This window comes from Nicotiana sylvestris, chromosome 1 (genome assembly GCF_000393655.2).
Source record: "Nicotiana sylvestris chromosome 1, ASM39365v2, whole genome shotgun sequence".
Lineage (NCBI taxonomy): Eukaryota > Viridiplantae > Streptophyta > Magnoliopsida > Solanales > Solanaceae > Nicotiana > Nicotiana sylvestris.
This window is the reverse complement of record NC_091057.1, coordinates 161,756,349-161,777,658: the sequence shown is the minus strand read 5'-3', so window position 1 is coordinate 161,777,658 and position 21,310 is coordinate 161,756,349. Positions and strand designations below refer to the sequence as shown.

Here is a 21,310-nt window from a genome sequence, read left to right as displayed (position 1 = left end):
CTAGCACCACTGTATTTTTTTTATGTACACGAGGAAGTTATATCTTTCAAGAAATTTCACTCCTCCCTAAGCGTTGGTGTTTAACTTTTGGCCTTGTTAAAATTTTTTGTGCGATACAACCTCGATGCTATACACTTGCCAGAACTTGGTCTCGTATTCTCCTGCTTCTTCCTTGTTCTCCTTCTTCTTCTTACAATAAATTACGGACACACAACTAAATTTGTTGAGTTGGAAAAAAAAAGTTGTTAAGACGATAAGACAGATTTATTGATTTTTGAAGGCCTGAGTTAAAACTAATCATTCAATATTTTTAGGATTGGTATTAAAAGACGTGAATATCAAATTTGGAGAAAAAACGTATTTTATGTGCAATTTTTTGTGATTTTTCAAGACTTATGAACAATTTATTCTAAAGTTATAATACAATTTGGGCCAAAGTCCTAATGTTCGTTAGGACCTCTGCAAGGTGTGTATAAAATATTTTTGTCCATCCATCAGATTCTTGGTAATCTGTCAGGACATTTTTGCAATAAACTTTTGGTGATCCATCATGAGTTATGACAGATCAACTCTATCATAAATTCCTTGTATTCCGCTTACGATATTTTTATACTAAATTCATAGTGATCCACCATGAATTGTAGCAAAGCAAGTATTCTTGTTATCCATCAGGAATTTCAAACGCTATTATCATATACTCCATCTGTCCTAATTTATGCGGCAGAATTCGAATTTCGAGAGTCAAAAAGATTTTTCTTTGATCGTGATTATTTTATATGCCTTTTAGATATTTTGAATTATTAATTATCGTAACTTATAGTGCTTGTTAAGTAATTTTCAAATATATAAATTTTATGTTTAATTTATGATCAAAATTAAGAAATTGGTGTTTCGCCACATAAATTGGAGTAGAGGGAGTAACTTATTTAAGCGGGGTCTCCCTACTAGTGTTCCTCTCTTCGTTTTGGATGAGCTAATAAAATTTTGACCAATCAAAAAATTGAAGATATAAGGAATGTACAATTAGTCAAAGAAAAGAGAAAAGAAAAGAAAAAGAAAGGAAGCATAAAAGATTATGCAAATGGGCTGGATATTTGACTAGGCAAACCCTTGGATTAGCAAATGGGCTGTTTAAGCAAAACCCGTAACCATCATCACCAGCTTCAGTTGGCTGGCTCGGCCTTTTATCTCGCGCTCAACTCTCCTCCTATTTCGCTTCCATTCCCCCCACTCCTCGCTGATTCTTCATTTTCTTGATCCTTCAATTCCAGATATTGGATCAACTTTCTGAAAAAGGTAAAATCTTGATTACCATTTTTGTTTCCCCTTCTGCGTTTATTGAAAACAAAAAAATGTGCATGTCTCAAGTTTCCCCATCGTTATAGTTATGATACTATTTACCAGATTGTACTTTTGAGGCATTTGGGTTTTCAGAATGGAAGAGGAGAAACCCAAAAATGAAGTTGGTGGTGATAATGTAGATAATATTGTACCTAATAATGTAGTCTTGAAAGGGGTTGATTCTCCTTCAGCTCCTATGGTAGATGATGAGCTATTTGACAATGTTTCATTGAAAGATCAAGATAAAATTGTTGGGGACTTAAGTCATTCTCCAAGATCTGATCATTTAAGATTGTCTGAGGACAAGTTTGAATTTTCTGTAGGAAAAATCCCATCTGGGGTTGATTCTGTTGACATTGAGGTGCACCATGATAGCCAATTTGATGAAACTAGACAGTCATCTTCTTCGGTTGATTCGGGTTTGTATTCTTATGGGGATAGTGCATATTCTCCATTTGGATCACCCCCTAAACCTAAGCCTAAACAGGCAGTGCCTAATGTGGAACCTGAACTCTTGCATTTAGTGGACTCTGCTATTATGGGAAAGCCTGAAGGCTTGGACAAGCTGAAAAATGTTGTGAGTGGTGTCGAGAGTTTTGGGAATGGAGAGGATGACGCTGACTCTATTGCATTCTTGGTAGTTGATTCACTTCTTGCCACCATGGGAGGGGTTGAGTCTTTTGAGGATGATGAGGATAATAATCCACCAAGCGTAATGTTGAACTCTAGGGCAGCCATTGTGGCGGCTGAACTCGTTCCTTGGCTTCCTTCCATTGGGGACATTGCAGGTCTCATGTCGCCCAGGACTCGCATGGTTAAGGGTTTGCTTGCTATCTTGCGTGCTTGCACTAGAAACCGAGCAATGTGCTCTACAGCTGGTTTGTTGCGTGTCCTGCTGCAATCGGCTGAAAAGATTTTTAGTCAGGATCTTGCTACTTCAGAGCCAACAATTTCAAGATGGGATGGGACTCCTTTATGTCTATGCATTCAACACTTATCTGCACATTCTCTTAGTGTAAGGGATCTGCATAGTTGGTTTCAAGTAGTCACAAAAACACTTGCAACTAAGTGGGCAGCTCGTTTATTGCTTTCCTTGGAGAAGGCCATGAGTGGGAAAGAGTCGAGCGGTCCAGCATGTACCTTTGAATTTGATGGTGAAAGCTCTGGCTTGCTGGGTCCAGGGGAGAGTCGCTGGCCTTTTACTAATGGATATGCATTTGCTACATGGATCTACATTGAGTCCTTTGCTGACACTTTAAATACAGCAACTGCTGCAGCTGCAATTGCTGCCGCTGCAGCTGCCACATCAGGAAAATCATCTGCAATGTCAGCTGCTGCTGCAGCCAGTGCACTGGCTGGAGAAGGCACAGCTCACATGCCACGGCTCTTCAGTTTCCTGTCAGCTGATAATCAAGGAATTGAAGCATATTTTCACGCCCAATTTTTGGTAGTTGAAAGCGGTAGTGGGAAAGGAAGGAAGTCTTCTTTGCATTTCACTCATGCGTTCAAGCCACAGTGTTGGTACTTTATTGGTCTTGAACACTCTTGTAAGCAAGGCCTCCTTGGGAAAGCAGAGAGTGAACTGAGGCTGTACATAGATGGATCCTTGTACGAGAGTCGACCATTTGACTTTCCCCGGATATCCAAGCCACTTGCATTCTGCTGTATTGGGACTAATCCACCCCCAACTATGGCTGGTTTACAACGTCGTCGTCGTCAGTGCCCTTTGTTTGCTGAGATGGGCCCTGTATACATTTTTAAGGAACCAATTGGGCCAGAGAAAATGGCACGTTTGGCGTCTAGGGGAGGAGATGTGCTTTCTTCTTTTGGTCATGGAGCTGGCTCGCCGTGGTTAGCAACAAATGACTATGTGCAAAAGTTGGCTGAAGAAAGTTCTCTTCTTGATGCTGAAATCTCTGGATACCTTCATCTCCTTTATCATCCTGGCTTGCTCAGTGGCCGTTTTTGTCCAGATGCTTCTCCTTCTGGTTCAGCAGGTTTGACAATTCTGTTACATTTACAGCACATATCAATTTGAATTCTGATGTCCATTATCTTCTAGATTATCACTACAACGCTTGATGCTTTAGAGTTTCTACCACTGATCCTATAAACTTTACACCTAGACCACCTTATGTATTTCCCTGCCTATGTTCATTTAACTATGCGTATATTTTGTATGGGGGTCAAAAGGTTTGGGCAGAGGTAGCAGTATCGTGTTGAGGGGAAATTCTTTGCGTGATTGTGTTGTTCACACTCATATCTTTCTCCTCCTACTAAATAATGGAAGTTTTAAGTTTCATATTCTAGAGCCTCCTATTTAATAATGGAACTTTTAAGTTTCATATTCTTATTTAATCATTTTGGACAGTGCTTGACAAATATTTTCTGTATACTAATTAAATATGTAACCCCCCTCCCCCCTCCCCCTTCTCTGTCTTTCTTTTATTTGGTAAAAGATAAGTCAGGGAGCAAAGTTTGTCCTTCGCATGTTTATTTTGTCTCTTTTTAATTGTAGCTTGAAGAATGTAACAGTTGTCAATCTGTTATTGTTAATAATTCTGAATTCTTCAGGTATGCTTCGAAGACCTGCAGAAATTCTTGGGCAAGTCCATGTTGCAACAAGAATGCGCCCAACGGAAGCTCTTTGGGCACTGGCATATGGAGGCCCCATGTCCTTACTTCCTTTGGCAGTGAGTAATGTGCAAGAGAATAGCTTGGAACCTCAGCAAGGCGACCTTTCTTTATCATTAGCCACAACTGCTCTTGCCGCTCCCATATTCAGAATTATCTCTAGAGCCGTTGAACATCCTGGAAACAATGAAGAGCTGAGCCGCAGAAAAGGGCCAGAAGTCCTGTCAAGAATCTTGAACTACCTTCTACAAACTTTGTCTTCCCTTGATGTTGCAAAGCGTGATGGAGTTGGGGATGAGGCACTTGTAGCAGCAGTTGTTTCATTGTGCCAATCACAAAAGCAAAACCACACACTCAAAGTGCAGCTTTTCAGTACGCTTCTACTGGATCTGAGGATTTGGAGCTTATGCAGTTATGGTCTTCAGAAGAAGCTTCTCTCTTCACTTGCAGATATGGTTTTCACTGAGTCATCTGTAATGCGAGATGCTAATGCCATTCAGATGCTTCTAGATGGCTGCAGGAGATGTTATTGGACTATTTGTGAAGGTGACTCTGCCGATACATTTACGAATGAGAAAACACGTCCTGTGGGTGAAGTAAATGCTTTGGTCGATGAACTCTTAGTTGTTATTGAACTCTTAGTTGTGGCTGCCCCTCCTTCGCTAGCTACAGATGATATCCGTTGTTTGCTTGGTTTCATGGTGGATTGTCCACAACCAAATCAGGTAATGTGCATGTTTTTCTTTTACAAGTATAGTGAGTGTTGAGGAAATTTCTAGGCTAGTTAAGTTTCTTGTTGATCTTTAAAGGAAAGCTTAGATACCATTTCAAATACTCCCTGCAACTGCTCTATGTATCATCATGCTCAAAGCCTCCAACTAATATTGAAAACATGGGAGACAATGGATCCCCTTGTCTCAATCCTTTTATTCGACCTATTCATTTAACTTCCATTCATTTAGTTACAGTTCTTAGTGATGTTATGCTTTTTTTCCCTCCCTTGCTGGATAGGTATCGATATTGGTATGAATCATAGGTTGTATGGCTTGAAAAATATGTCACATTTCTTCCTTTTGCTCACTGGGGAATGGAATCTTAGTCTTAAAAGAGAAATTTCTTGATACTTTCATTTTTTTAGTTGATATTTTCCATCAGATGTGCCAGACTTTCTACTTGAATCTACTAATATAATTTGGTTCTCTCAGGTTGCCAGGGTGCTACATCTCATGTACAGGTTGGTTGTACAGCCAAATATGTCCAGGGCTCAAACCTTTGCTGATGCTTTTTTATCTTCTGGTGGTATAGAAACACTTCTTGTCCTATTGCAGCGCGAAGTAAAGATTGGTGATTGTGATGATTTATCCTCTTTCGATCATGATGATACTGTTGCATCAGCCCAGGAAACTGAATTGGATACTGAGACGCATTGTCCCACAGAAAGTAGTCAAGTTGGTGAAACTGGATTAACAAAAGAAAGAGAGACAAATTTAAGTGAAATGGATTCTATATCTGAGTCCTCCAATGTTGCGGGTGCCACAATTTCTACTGGGTCTAATATCGAGAGGATGCAGTCCATCCCAGAGAATGGATTTCTAAAAAACCTGGGTGGTATAAGCTTTTCGATAAGTGCTGAAAATGCACGGAATAATGCATACAATGTTGACAAAAGTGATGAAATTGTGCTTGGAATTATTAACCTTTTGGGTGCTTTAGTTTCATCAGGCTATCTGAAATTTGGTACGCATGCTCCCCCAGATGTGACAAACAACCTTTTGGGGTTGCTGGAAGGAGGGGGTACCATGTTTGATGATAAGGTTTCCCTTCTACTTTTTGCGCTACAAAAGGCCTTCCAAGCAGCACCAAATAGACTCATGACTGGCAGAGTATACACAGCTTTATTGGGTGCCTCGGTATTAATATGCTTTTCCTCTTGATTTGCTGCTTCCTCAGAAACTCTGTTCCTGCACTTCTTCTATTCTGTTTTGGATAATTTCTTTTTGTGGAAATCCTCTTAGGAATTTTCTAGGAAAATTTCCTTTCTTTGCTGTGTTTCAATAAGATAGTTACTGCGTTCTCGTAGGATCTGATTCTCAAGTAAATGAAAGAAACTCAGTGCATTATCTTCTGACAGTTTATGTGCTGGAGTATCAATGTCACCAATAGGGTTTAAACAAAAAGAAATCAAATGAATATAATCTGCGTATCAATATTATACTATTCACCTCATGGGTAATAATTCCACATTTTTAATCACGCGATATTGATGTGAAAATTCAGTCTAGACCTTTCTTATTCGTACAATTAATAGTTTAAGTTTTTCTTTTCCGGGAAAACCAGTTTTAGGGTATCTAGACATGGTTTATGCTATGATCAGTATAGGTGTTCTTGAATATCTTGGTTGGGCTCATTTAATCCTTTTTATGATTAGTTTTGTTGAAAGCCTCATTGTTTGGTTTTTTGAATTTCCTCTCTGTTACTTATTCAGATAGTCACTTTATCTATAGATGCTAGAGTGTTTGGGCTATACTATCTACTATTGAGTTTTCTGTGCTTAAGCAATGTATCACAGATAAATCTGAAGCCTTTTCGCTCCTGATGTAGATAAATGCCTCGTCAACAGATGATGGATTGAACTTCTATGATTCTGGGCATCGGTTTGAGCATATCCAACTTTTATTGATTCTTTTACGGTCACTTCCATATGCACCAAAGCAATTGCAAAGCCGAGCACTGCAGGTACTGAATTGTGCCCCGTTTTTCCTAACAGCTTATTGTGCCTTATCTTCTTTGTGCTGAAATGGGTGTAGGCTCTTGGCACTTCATTACCATGGGATGCGGTGTTTTAATTTTTTTTTTACTGGTTTTAGATGATTTTTAAAGTGAGGACTTGGTTATCGGTTGGTTCCAAGTTCTTAATTGAATATTTAACATCAAACTTCTACATCGGAACTATTTCTGTAGAATAAGGCAAATATAACATTGGTTCTGACACTTCTGGATGAACAAGGATCTTTGTGAGTGGTGAGGCAATTAGGTTATAGGCTGTCATATTGAGTTTCACAGTTAGGACAACAACTATGCCTCAAGTAAGTTTCACAGTTATTTATATAAAAATTGTTGCATGGTTAGTTAAATGTACAAGTTCTGTTTTGATGGAAGAATCAATGCAATCAGCTAATAAGTGTTTTTTTATAAAGTAAAATTTTACTAAATGAAGGGCAAACGGACGCCCGTATACAAGATGTAAACCAAAAAGTAGAAAACCTTACAGAAAGAATGGTTTTCTACGAACAACACCCCAATCTTCTATACAAACAGGAATGGGTGCACCAAAAAGAAATAAGGATACGACGCTTCATGTCAATTTATTGCTTTCTTATATTGTCCTTGTTGTTTCTCTTCCTCTCCTACCTCTCTCTCACTTCAATTTTCTGTTTGGTTTCAGGATCTTCTGATTATGGCATGCAGTCATCCCGAAAACAGAATCAATCTAACCAAAATGGATGAATGGCCTGAGTGGATATTGGAGATCCTGATATCTAACTATGAGGTCGATTTCTTATGCTATTTCACAAAGAATTACTTTGCTTTCTTTCTGGAAGTCATGTGAAGAGTGATACAAATACATTTCGGTTTTGTTTTTCATTTTGATACTTTTTGTGCATGTTGCCACCTCGTTTTGCATTTCTTCTCATGCATCTGTATACGGGATTAGTTTTCCATGTGGTCACTGGTAGACTTTTTTCCCTTCGCTAACTTGAAAGTGAGGCTCGTAGGTGGAGCTACTAAATGTCTTTTCTGATACGTCTTTTCCCTGTGATGTAGTAGTTAGAGTGAACTTTTCATTGTCAGAAGAGGCTAAAAGAAATGTAAATTCTGACTTTAATTCTTATGATCATTCTATGACAGACAGGAGCAAGTAAGAACACAAACCCAGGAAGCTTGAGAGATATAGAAGACCTCATACACAACTTTCTTATAATTGTGTTAGAGCACTCAATGCGTCAGAAGGATGGATGGCAGGTAAATTTTGTGAACCAGTCTCCTTTCTCATGTGACATCATTCTGCTCGGTTTGTGCTGCATTTTAAAAAAACATTGAGGACATAAGTGTAGCACCAGTAAGATGCTAACTAACAGAGTGTATTCACTAAGATGGAGAAGAATAGAGTGAATGATTCTATCTGAGAGGTGAGCTAGCAACTAATAATAATGATTGTAGGAATAAGATGTCTTATTGAGAGCTGAATGGATTTGTTGTAGTCTTGGAATGATTGTGTCAGTCCTTGATTCTTCAGACATTTTTTGTTCTTTCTAGTTATATTTATAGTACTGCACTAATTTCATTTTTTATCAACTCACATGCTTGTTCAAATTAAGACAGCTAACTTGGGATATAGAGAAGATGGGGAATTGGCACAAGTGAGAGGTATTAGTACTGTCAAAATATTAGAGATGATAAGAACATGTAAAACGATATGGAGAAGCAGCATGCGTAATGCCAAAATTGCTTTCCTTGTGCAAACTAGAGGAGTTTTGCTTGGAACGGACACAAACCCCATTTTATCACTCGAAAACCAAACCCCTCATGTGGGTTCTTGACTTGCTTATACTCACTAATCTATCCACTTACATAAATGAATATCTAACACCTTCATATTTGCAATACCACAATGAGCAAATGGGATTGACTACTTTGAAATCAATAAGTACTTGATGACTGCTCTTTCTGATTTTTGATTATGAGTCATCTCCTGGCCTGATTTCCTTTTGTTTTAGGTGTTAGATTTCTTGGTGTTTTATGTCATTTGCTGATTGACCTAAGAAGAATGAGGAGGCTTCAGTAACTTATTATAACTATTTTTCATATTGCTCTTTCTTTTGTCCCTTGCACTGATCGTTCTTCTATTTTAATATTTTGCATCGAACATTTCTTTTGATAAATTTTTTTGGACAGGATATTGAAGCTACAATTCATTGTGCAGAATGGCTCTCGATGGTGGGTGGTTCTAGCACAGGAGACCAGAGAATCAGGTACTAGACTTGACAAGTTTATTGAGTAGCTCTCAGTGTTTGGTTTTTCTCTAGTGATTTTTCTCTTGAAAAGGTCATTTCTTTCAAAATGCTATATGTTTTGTGTAGACTATCCCCTTTTTCCTGCATAAATCTACTCTATATTGAATTATTTAGTATGTTATTAGATGTGCTTCATGCATTAAGTTGCTCTGGTTATTGCAATTTTCAATCAGTTTAAATGAAGTACATGGAAATTTTGTTTTTTTGGCTTATTTCACTGCTGCTTACTGGATATCATATATGGTTTAGCTTTATTCCTTTCGGTTTTCATCAATATCTCGATGTTTCCATTGTCAGAAATTCTGCATCGACAATACATATTTGAAAACAAGCGTTTTGTAAAAATTGTATAAAATTTGCTTCCAATTATATCCTGGCCTAAGTTCTAGTACCTGCCATACTGTAAGACAGACTAAATTAAAAGAAAATAGCATGCTTGGCTGTTAATAACAGCGTCATGTTGACGTGCATGGTGAAGTTTATTCTAGTTGTTAAAAAAAAAAAACGTGACTTCGTACAGACCTAATCTTCGGAGAGCTGAAAAGCATTATGTCTTCAGGACCTTGACTATGATCTTTAGAGAATGGAAACTTGGCTGTATCGACTTTTTTGACTTTTCTATGATTAGCTTAAGTTGTTACTAAATCAGGGAACATAGCCTGTCTAGGCTATATTTCCTTTGAAGGACCATTTCAATTTTCATGTGTCTTGTGTGGTGAGTGGTGTCTAAAGACAACATCTTATGTTCTATCAAAAACAATTTTGGGGTTCTCATTAGTTTTCAATTTTGCTCATCTATTCGTCCCAAGACGTGAAGAGTCACTGCCCATTTTCAAAAGAAGGCTGTTGGGCAGCTTGCTGGATTTTGCTGCACGGGAGTTGCAGGTTCAGGTAACCTTGTTCTTCAAGCTTTGCTCTCTATGGTGAAAACAGAAGATGGAACTTAATATTCCTTTTGTCTTTTTGCTAATGATTTTCTATCTTCCATATGATATCAGAAATACCTGCTGCAGTGTGATTTTTGAACAGGGTAAAAGCAAGTTACTACTCGAGGCCAAGTTTGTGCTACTTGAGATGTTAATAGAAATGTGCTAGTGTTGTCTGTTTCAAAATTTCTGGCTTTTATTGTATATTCTTACATTTGTGCCCAGAGAGACTTTTCTTTTTGTTTTAATTTCTTGGATTAACTGGGTGATACCCGTGTGTTCTTCATTTTTATTTGTAGATTTTTGTTTGAGAACAACCAGAAAAGCACCAGCAGAGTTGGGGAAGGGGGGGGATGCATGTTGAGCTCTCTATATTTTTTAATTGAAGTCTGAATTTCGCACAAATTTGGTTTCCTTTGTAGTTAGCTTGGGCATTGGTGTCACCTTGATCCTTTCGAAATGTTTTTATTTCAAAATCAACTTTGTTTTCATTCCTTGGTGGCAGTCCCGATTTTTGTTAAATTCTGAGTAATTTTCTGTTTGATAAGTAAGGGTAACTATACTAATGATGCACAACGAGAAACACAGGAAACCTCTAAGAAGAATTTGTTTGGGCGGAGAGAGAGCATTTGCATGTCCAGCTCTCTCTATATGCTTTAATGTAAAGTATGAATATAGCACAAATATGGTTGCTTGCTTGTTAGCTTGGTGTCACTGTGCTCCTTTCTAAAATTATTACTATAGCAAAATTTGTTTTAGCCCCTTGACGACAGTTAAATTTTGTGTTATTTTCGGAGTAAATTCATCCTAAACTTTTCCTTTGACAAGTCAAAGTAACTTTTTAATTGCATCCTCATGTTGATGTTAACATTTGCGGAAACTACAACAATGTCTACATCCAGCTTTTCTTTTTCCACAGACTCAAGTTATTGCGGCAGCAGCCGCTGGTGTGGCAGCTGAAGGGTTGTCCGCTAAGGATGCTAAGATGGGAGCAGAAAATGCGGCTCAACTTTCTGTTGCCTTGGTGGAGAATGCCATTGTGATTTTAATGCTTGTTGAAGACCATCTGAGGCTGCAGAGCAAACTTTACAGGACTTCACGTGTTCCTGCTGGTTCTGTTTCCCCTCTGTCAAATGTTGTGCCTGTAGGTAGTCAGTCTGCAAGTGCTGTTGGTGGAGATCCTCCTGAAACTGTAGCTGAACGTAAATCCAATGGCTCTGGGAGACTTTCACTCGATGTATGTACTTATTGACTTATGCTTGAGTGTGAATAATTCCTCTTCTTCTAGTATTACGTGTTCATATCAGTCCGCAGATCTTCTATTTTTCTTTTTCCACCGCCTGTAATGTGCATATTTTCCTGGCAGTCCTGATGGAGTTATTCTGCTTCTATGTGTCTGTATCTCTAGATGTTCTCTATTTCCTGCGTCTTCTATAAACTATTATCAGTTGTGACTGTGGTTGCTGCATTTTCACTTACACTACATGTAATTATTTCGGAAAACGCCAGTCTCACTGGTAATTGGGTTAAGAATGCAGGTGTAGTCCTCAGTCATGCTTATAAGGCTCTCTAGCTTATTTGTCGGGAGACCATGTTAGGTGTTTGTAACAGTTTACGATATTATATTTGGTTTCTTCTTCATTGGACTTAGCCACTGTATTTCTTGTTCCACTGTATTTCTTTTTAAATACTGCTGTAACTGTGCTTTGCTTGAGCTGAGGGGCTATTGGAACAGCCTCTTTACCTTCTCTAGGGGTAAGGTTGCGTGCACACTACTCTCCCCAGACCTCACTTGTGGGATTACACTGGGTTTGTTGTTGTTGTCTTCATTGGACTTAGTTTACTGAGTAATTGCTGATCTCTACTAGGTTCTTGCATCAATGGCCGATCCTAATGGACAGATATCTGCAACTGTGATGGAACGACTCGCTGCAGCAGCAGCTGCTGAACCTTATGAATCTGTTTCTTGTGCATTTGTGTCTTATGGCAGCTGTGCCTTGGATTTAGCTGAGGGGTGGAAATACAGGAGTCGATTATGGTATGGAGTTGGCCTTCCCTCAAACACCTCAGTAATTGGTGGTGGTGGCAGTGGTTGGGAAGCTTGGAATTCCGCATTGGAAAAAGATGCTGATGGAAACTGGATTGAACTTCCTTTAATAAAGAAGTCGGTTGCAATGCTAGAAGCACTGTTGTTAGATGAGTCTGGACTGGGTGGTGGTCTTGGTATTGGAGGAGGATCAGGTACTGGAATGGGAGGCATGGCAGCACTATACCAATTGTTAGACAGTGACCAGCCTTTTCTTTGCATGCTGCGCATGGTGCTTGTCTCATTAAGGGAAGAAGATGATGGTGTAAATCAGATGTTAATGAGGCATGGAAACACGGAAGATGGGAAATCAGAGGGTTTCCGTAGACAGACTAGCAATCTTTCTATTTTAGACGTTAATGCTCGTATACCATCAAGAAAACCACGATCCTCATTGTTGTGGAGGTATGCATATGCTGACCCTTTTTGAGAGCTACTCAATTCTCCTCTTCTTTCTTTTTGGTTTTGTTTCTCTTTTTAATTATTTATTATTTTTTGCATATGCACAAGACTTCTGGTAATGGTACTGTATAGAAAGAAATATTAGTACTGATATATTCTTCATAAAAAAAAGTAAAAGTACTGAAATATTCTGAGAACAAGGGAGGAGCTAGGTATAAGTAAAGGGGTTCAATTGAATCCACTTCGAAGGAATATTAAACTTGGAAATTGGTTATATATAAACGGTTGAATCCCCTTGAAAAAAGGGAAGATTCTAGTGAAGTGGTAATGGGGTTCAAAAGTTGCTTTAGGTCACAAGTTCAGATCCCAACTGTGACGTTTTAGAATTTTTTGAATCCCCTTATATCAACTTCTTGCTCAACCACCACTGAGAACATATTTTCTTATTTTCTTGCTTCTGTCCAATTCAGAGCACTTGGGTAGAAACAATATCATGTCACTTTGATCATTTCTATATTTTTTTCCAGCCCTCAGTTATATCTGTGAGAATATACGGGAGAAAATATGATTGATATTATTCACATATGTTAAACATGATACAATGAGCCCTATATATATATACATAACATATCCTACTCCTAATACATATGAGATTAGGGTCACATAACTATTCTAACATTCCCCCTCAAGCTGGTGCATATAAATCATATGTACCGAGCTTGTTACATATGTAGTTATTACGAGGACCAGTGAGAGGCTTGGTGAAAATATCTGCAAGCTAATCATTCGACTTCATAAACTTTGTAGCAATATCTCCCGAGAGTATCTTTTCTCTAACAAAGTGACAGTCAATCTCAATGTGTTTAGTTCTCTCATGGAACACTGGATTTGACGCAATATGAAGAGCAGCTTGATTATCACACACAAGTTCCATCTGACTAATCTCACCAAATTTCAACTCCTTGAGCAACTGTTTGATCCAAATTAGCTCACATGTCGCCATAGCCATTGCTCGATATTCTGCTTCTGCACTAGACCGAGCAACCACATTTTGTTTCTTGCCCTTCCAAGATACCAAATTTCCTCCTACTAAGACACAATATCCAGAAGTAGAACGTCTATCAGAAGGTGATCCTGCCCAATCAGCATCTGAGTATCCAACGATCTGCTCATGACCTCGATCCTCAAACAATAAACCTTTGCCTGGAGTTGATTTTATATACCGAAGAATGCGAACAACTGCATCCCAATGACTATCACACGGAGAATCCATAAACTAACTCACAACACTCACAGGAAAGGAAATGTCAGGTCTTGTCACTGTAAGGTAATTTAATTTACCAACCAACCGCCTATATCTTGCAGAATCGCTAAGAGGCTCCCCTTGTCCTGGTAGAAGTTTAGAATTCGGATCCATCGGAGTGTCAACAGGTCTACAACCTGTCATTCCTGTCTCCTCAAGAATATCTAAGGCATACTTTCGTTGTGAGATCACAATACCTGAGCTAGACTGAGCGACCTCAATACCTAGAAAATACTTTAGTTTGCCCAGATCCTTAGTCTGAAAGTGTTGAAAGAGATGTTGCTTCAATTTAGTAATACCATCCTAGTCATTGCCGGTAATAACAATGTCGTCAACATAGACCACCAGATAAATACAGAGACTCGAAGCAAAATGCCGATAGAATACAGAGTGATCAGCTTCACTCCGAATCATGCCAAATTTCTGGATAACTGTGCTGAACTTACCAAACCAGGCTCGAGGAGACTGCTTTAGACCATAAAGTGACCGGCGCAAGCGGCATACAAGGCCACGAGACTCCCCTTGAGCAACAAACCCAGGTGGTTGCTCCATATAAACTTCATCCTCAAGGTCACCGTGTGAAAAAAACATTCTTAATGTCCAGCTGATAGAGGGGCCAATGGCGAACAACAACCATGGATAGAAAAAGGCGGACTGATGCTATCTTAGCCACGGGAGAGAAGGTATCACTGTAATCGTGCCCAAATATCTGAGTATATCCCCTGGCAACAAGACGAGCCTTAAGACGATCAACCTTACCATCTGGACCAACCTTGACTGCATACACCCAACGATAACCAACAGTAGATTTACCTGAAGAAAGAGGGACGAGCTCCCAAGTACCACTCGTATGTAAAGCAGACATCTCGTCAATCATAGCCTGTCGCCATCCTGGAAGAGACAATGCTTCACCTGTAGACTTAGGGATGAAAACAAAGGACAAAGAAGATAGAAAAGCATAATAAGGTGATGACAAACGATGATAACTTAAAGCAACATAATGGGGATTAGGATTAAGGGTGGTCCGTATACCTTTCCGAAGTGCAATCGGTGTACTAGAAAGAGACAAGTCCGCAGTAGGAGCAGGGTCAGGTGCAGGACGTGAATCAGCTGGGCCTGATGCTGGGTGCGGACGACGATGATATGTCAAGAGTGGTGTTCCTGTGGCAGGAAGTCTAGGAGGAGCCACACTAGACTCTCCAACGGTAGGAATGGGTAAGACTTCTGTAGCGGAAGGTGAAGGAGGAGCTATAGTAGACTCGGGTAAGACTTCTGTGGCGGAAGGTGAAGGAGGAGCTATAGTAGACTCCTTAAAAGTTGGTATAGGTAAGACCTCAGATATATCAAGGTGGTCAGAATGGTCAGAAGAGGTAAAGAAAGGTTTAGACTCAAAAAATGTGACGTCAGAGGACATAAAGTACCTACGAAGATCAGGTGAGTAACAACGATATCCCTTCTAAACTCGAGAATAACCAAGGAAGACACACTTGAGAGCATGAGGAGCTAACTTATCCTTCCCAGGGGCTAAGTTATGAACGAAACAAGTACTCCCAAAAGCACGAGGGGGAACATAGTATAAGGGTGACTGGGGAAACAATACTGCATACGGAATCTGATTCTGGATGGGAGATGAAGACATCCGATTAACCAAATAACAAGCTGTGAGAACTGCATCGCCCCAAAAACGCAACGGAACATGAGATTCAATGAGAAGTGTGCGAGCAGTCTCAATGATGTGCCTATTCTTTCTCTCTGCAACCCCATTTTGCTGAGGGGTATAAGGACAAGAGGTCTGATGAATAATTTCTTGAGAAGTCATAAACTGCTGAAATTGAGAGGATAAATATTCTGAGGCATTATCACTGCGAAAAGTGCGAATGGAAACACCAAATTGATTTTTAATTTCAGCACAAAAATTCTGGAATATAGAAAACAACTCAGAATGATCTTTCATTAAGAAAATCCAAGTACATCTTGAATGGTCGTCAATGAAACTAACAAAATAACGAAATCCCAAGGTTGAATTGACTCTACTAGGACCCCATATATCAGAATGAACTAAAGAAAAGACAGACTCTGCATGACTCTCAATACTACGAGGAAAGGAGGCTCGGGTATGTTTCCCGAGCTGACATGACTCACATTCTAATGTAGATAAACTAGACAAACTAGGCACCATCTTTTGAAGCTTGGATAAACTTGGATGTCCTAAACGTCTGTGAATTAGGTCCGGAGGATCTGTAACTAGACATGCTTCAGAGGAATTGAGTGGGTTAAGGTAGTAAAGGCCTTCTGATTCAAGTCCTGTTCCAATCGTCTGTCCCGTACTGCGGTCCTGCATAATAAAAGAATCATCAATAAAATATATACCACAATGGAGGGCACGAGTCAAACGACTAACAGATGCAAGATTAAAAGGACAGCCAGGGACATAAAGAACAGAATCTAGAGTGACAGAGGGTAGGGGATTCGCTTGTCCAACACCTTTTGCTTTAGTTTGAGACCCATTGGCTAAAGTAACAGTGGGAAGAGACTGTGAATACGCAATATTTGACAAAAGTGATTTATTACCAGAGATATGATTAGAAACGGATGAGTCCACGACCCATTGTCCAAGAGTACTAGACTGAGAAACACAAGTAAAAGAATTACCAGCAACAGAAGTATCAGTCTGAGCAACAGATGCTACTTGTGGAGATGTCTGCTTACTTGCTCGATATTGAAGGAACTCATTATACTCCCCTTCAGATAAAGAAAATCCCTGTTTACCTGTAGTCTCGGTCTGAGCAACATAAGCATTTTTGGGTGGGCGACCATGTAAAGAATAGCACACGTCACGAGTGTGTCCAAGTTTATGATAATAAGAGCACTTGGGTGTAGATCTTCCAAAACGACCTCCTCGTCTATTCTCCATAGTTTGAGATGCCCGATTGTCCACTGACTGGGATACGAGGACAGATGAGTCAAGTGTCTGTGATGAGCTCACTAGGGGACTTGGTGTTGCAGCAAGGCGAAGTAATCGAGAAAATAATTCATCAACTGTGGGGACAGTCGGACTAGCCAAAATCTGGTCACGTACTGAATCAAGGTCATTAGGGAGTCCAGCGAGTGTAAGAACTAGAAACATCTTCTGTCGTTGCTCTTGTTGCTTTTCAATACTAGCAAAAACTGGCATCAACGTCTCAAATTCTTCCATGACTGCCTGTACTTGTCCCAAGTACGTAGACATATCCAATTCCTATTTCTTCAAGCTTGTCATTCGCGATATTACATCATAGAAACGGGATATATTATTAGTGTATAAATTACGAGCCTTTTCCCAAACTAAATAACATGTCTGGAATGGACGGAACAAGGGCATCAATTTGGAATCAATCGATCGCAACAGGATACTACATAACTGAGCATCGACCTTCTCCCAAAGTGTTTTGGCCTTTTCATCACCTTCGCTAGCCTTTTTTGTTAAATGATCTTGAACTCCTTGACCTTTACACCACAACTCGACAGACGAAGCCCAAGGTAAGTAGTTTGAACCTCCCATTAAAGGTTCTGAGGTAATCATAACACCGGAACTGCCAGAACCCAGGTTTTTAGACCCGAAAGCATCGACTCCCAAAGACATCATTGGATTATCACCAAATAACAGAAAGAATTAACTGACAACTCGCTGAAACAGATGAAGGAAACACTGTTTTTGCCGGAAAATTACTGTAGCTGCCGGAAAAAGTCAGTGTAGTCACCGGAAAAACTCAAAGTGGTCGAACTCAAACGAAAAAGGTATGGATAGACTCGGAATTACTAGGCAATCCGACTGTCCAACTGGAAGATTTTCAAAAAATGGCCGGAACAGTGTTCACGCGCCGGCGCGTGGGGTGTGTATGTCGGATCTCGCCGGGAAGTTCTGGCGTGTGAGGGCGCGTGTAAGGGAGTTTTCCGGTGGGGTTTGGTCGCCGGAGCCTGAGGAGTCTTGTGGTGGTGTTGGTTTTTTGCATACACCAACAGAAATTGATGTGATTACGGGCAACCTTCTAAGTCGCCGGAAAATTGCACGGCGACGAGGTGTTTCTTCCCGGAAGTTGCTGGAATGATGCACAACGATAGGTTTCTCACTAAAGCTCAATACACGGGAGAAAATATGATATTATTCACATATGTTAAACATGATACAATGAGCCCTATATATATACATAACATATCCTACTCCTAATACATATGGGATTATGGTTACATAACTATTCTAACAATATCCATCTATTCAGAACATTGCATTCTTAATAAAGGTTGTTAGCGTGTTAAAGAGTTTAACGTTAATGTTGAGTTGCGTTCTTACAGAAATGTTCGAATGTCAAGTGTTAGCATGAAGTTAGTTCTTCATTGGTTAATTATGAGATGCAAGTGTATCTCACACCTATAAATAGGTGTATCTTTATTTCATTATAACCAGTGTTAACTTCATTTCTTCACATGGTATCAAAGTCTCTACGATTTTGGTAGAACCCGCTCAATGTTTTCGTCTCTCCGGTGACATCAGCTCCTATCTCCGATGAGTGGCTGCTCTATCTTTCTAGTGGCCATTCCGACAGCGCCACGGCTCTCTCGGCAGCACTCTAGTGTCCTTTCTGTTGACCTTTTGGTCCATGACCATTCCAGCGGCGCACGCCTCTGGCCAATTTTTTTGGCAATCCAGAAGTTTTTTCTATCAACCCCAATACTTGTTGGCTTCTCTAATGTCAGAAAAAACCTTCTGGATTGCCATTTATGTATGTCAATACTCATTGGCATTAGCTTCTAGCTTTTGGTAATGTCAACATGTTAGTATTTTTCTTTTGGTTTTTCTTTTTTTGCTGGTGTCCATTGCCAATTTTAAGTTTCTCCGACAAGATTGGCATCCACTTTACTTGATATTCTCCTTTTGTATTAGCCTATTTCTTGAGTGGTGTTGTGTCGGTACTTATGGCCGTGTGTTTATATTTCTTCATCATAGTTAGACTAACATTTTGGGCACCATAGGGTGTGGCCTAATAGTCAATGAAATAGGTCAAAACCATAGAGACCAGGGTTCAAATTCCAACAGAGACAAAGGACAAAGAACACTAGGTGATTTCTTCCCATCTGCCTAAGCCTTGGTGGACAGAGTTACCCTTACCCGTGACTACATGTTACAAAAAATTAGTAAATTAGATTATCTTTTATGCTAGCTGTCAGCGCGACCAGATGTTTGTTTAGTAGTATTATTTTATTCTAACTTCCCAGTTTATGCTAATTGGTATCCCACTCATACTCATTTTCTCTGGACAGTGTGCTTTCACCAATTCTCAACATGCCTATTTCTGAGTCCAAAAGACAGAGAGTGTTGGTTGCCTCCTGTGTTATGTTCTCTGAGGTTAGTATTATATCTATCTAGAATACCTGTCTGAGTCAACAATTTATACAGATGTTTAAGATAGAACCCTGTCGTTCTTATAGTTTAGCTGTACACTTTTGTTTCTGGTGCTTTCAGTATTTTTATTCATGTTTCTGTCACCTGTATGTTGCAGGTCTGGCATGCTGTTGGTAGGGATCGAACTCCTCTAAGGAAGCAATATCTAGAGGTTATCTTACCACCTTTTATTGCAGCCTTAAGGAGGTGGCGACCCCTCTTGGCAGGAATTCATGAACTGGCAACTGCAGATGGTTCAAATCCTTTTGTTGTTGATGACCGAGCATTGGCTGCAGATGCCTTGCCCCTTGAGGTAGATATATTTGACTTCCATGTGCATAGTGATGGAATTTCAGCTCTAGATGTAATCTTTTTGTGGAGTTGGAGTTTTTCGAATGAATGTTGAATAAAATGACATGGTCGTTACAGCTATCCATAATTGTTCATGTATTTTCTTAATTGATTAGGATCTTTTCACATCCAGCTTAAGGCTTTGTGGTTGGCTTTCTGTTCTGTCGCTATCCATGTCTGCAGTTTCTATTTTGTCCGTCACATAAATTAATCTCTTTTATTTCTGTAACCGCAGATTAATAAATTCCACTTTCGTTTATACAGTCTCTCTCTCTCTTCAGCCAAAGAAACATTTTGCAAATGCTGCTGCATTTTGTTAGTCAGTTGCATCTATGAACTTACTAAAGTCTTCTGTATATGTTAATCTCCAAGAACTAAGATATTCTTTTATCCAGGCTGCTCTTTCTATGATCTCCCCTAGCTGGGCTGCTGCTTTTGCATCTCCACCTGCTGCTATGGCACTGGCAATGCTAGCTGCTGGCGCTGCTGGAGGAGAAGCTCCAGCACCAGCAACAACCACACATCTCAAGCGGGATTCTTCATTGCTAGAGCGCAAAGCGGCTAGACTTCATACATTTTCAAGTTTTCAGAAACCGATAGAGGCACCTAGCAAATCTCCAGCTATTCCCAAGGACAAGGCGGCAGCAAAAGCAGCGGCATTGGCTGCTGCACGAGACCTTGAACGCAATGCAAAGATAGGATCAGGAAGAGGTCTCAGCGCAGTGGCAATGGCTACATCTGCACAACGACGGAGTAGAAGCGACATGGAACGCGTGAAGAGATGGAATGTTTCTGAAGCCATGGGAACGGCCTGGATGGAATGTTTGCAGTCAGTTGATACTAAATCAGTCTATGGGAAAGATTTTAATGCTCTGTCTTACAAATTCATTGCTGTCCTTGTTGGAAGTTTAGCTTTAGCGAGAAACATGCAAAGATCAGAGGTCCTCTTCATATATATGCCACTAGTTTTTTTCTTTGATAGGTCCATACAACTGTCATTATCATTGTTGAGGTTCATTATATGATTCCTTGTGTGGCTATGTGGTTATAGGTTGAGAGGCGGACACAAGTGAACGTAATTGCTCAGCATCGCTTGTATACTGGAATACGCCAATGGAGAAAACTTATCCGTAGCTTGATAGAGATTAAAAGTCTTTTTGGCCCATTTAGTGATTGTCTGTACAATCCTCAGCGTGTACGTAACTTGCTGCTTTGTTGTACTTGTCTGATCAATGGTTGTACAACTTAGGATTTAATGACTATCTTTTCGAGTAGGTTTACTGGAAGCTGGATAACATGGAAACATCTGCAAGAATGCGGAGATGTTTGAGAAGGAACTATGGAGGATCAGATCATTTTGGTTCTGCTGCAGATTATGCTGATCAAACTGGATTAAAAGAGGGGGAAGATCAAACAATCAGTCCATCAAAAGCCTCTCTTTTGGCAGCAGATGCTATTTCCATTGAGCCAGTGCACGAGGATTATGAACAGGAAGATGATCCCAACTTGGACAGTAAAGTAGGTGACATGGAACATCATGGTGACATTCAGAACAGAATATCTGGAACAGAGCAGCCACGGCGGACATCTTCAGAATCTGGAGACCCTCCAGTTACTAACCACCAAGACATGGTGCAGAGTCCTTCAGCAGTTGCCCCTGGTTATGTTCCTAGTGAACATGATGAAAGGATTGTCCTTGAGCTTCCATCATCAATGGTCAGGCCGTTGAAGGTTTCTAGAGGAACTTTCCAAGTAAGTTCGCAGATAAAAAAT

At 39.9% G+C, this 21,310-nt stretch overlaps 1 protein-coding gene across 1 annotated transcript in view; it reads left to right on the top strand.

The window, feature by feature from the left end:
• Window positions 1–1,150: 1,150 nt before the first annotated feature.
• The window catches only part of LOC104226212 (BEACH domain-containing protein C2), a 31,186-nt gene continuing 11,026 nt past the window's right edge, over window positions 1,151–21,310 (top strand). The window contains exons 1-15 of the mRNA XM_009778137.2: window positions 1,151–3,338; window positions 3,916–4,700; window positions 5,181–5,885; window positions 6,577–6,711; window positions 7,421–7,525; window positions 7,885–7,998; window positions 8,932–9,008; window positions 9,860–9,941; window positions 10,896–11,213; window positions 11,845–12,467; window positions 19,066–19,150; window positions 19,305–19,499; window positions 19,933–20,478; window positions 20,589–20,732; window positions 20,813–21,289. Of these exons, the coding sequence (XP_009776439.1) occupies window positions 1,436–3,338; window positions 3,916–4,700; window positions 5,181–5,885; window positions 6,577–6,711; window positions 7,421–7,525; window positions 7,885–7,998; window positions 8,932–9,008; window positions 9,860–9,941; window positions 10,896–11,213; window positions 11,845–12,467; window positions 19,066–19,150; window positions 19,305–19,499; window positions 19,933–20,478; window positions 20,589–20,732; window positions 20,813–21,289 (6,294 nt within the window). The 5' untranslated portion in view covers window positions 1,151–1,435. The remainder of the gene's footprint in view (window positions 3,339–3,915; window positions 4,701–5,180; window positions 5,886–6,576; window positions 6,712–7,420; window positions 7,526–7,884; window positions 7,999–8,931; window positions 9,009–9,859; window positions 9,942–10,895; window positions 11,214–11,844; window positions 12,468–19,065; window positions 19,151–19,304; window positions 19,500–19,932; window positions 20,479–20,588; window positions 20,733–20,812; window positions 21,290–21,310) is intronic.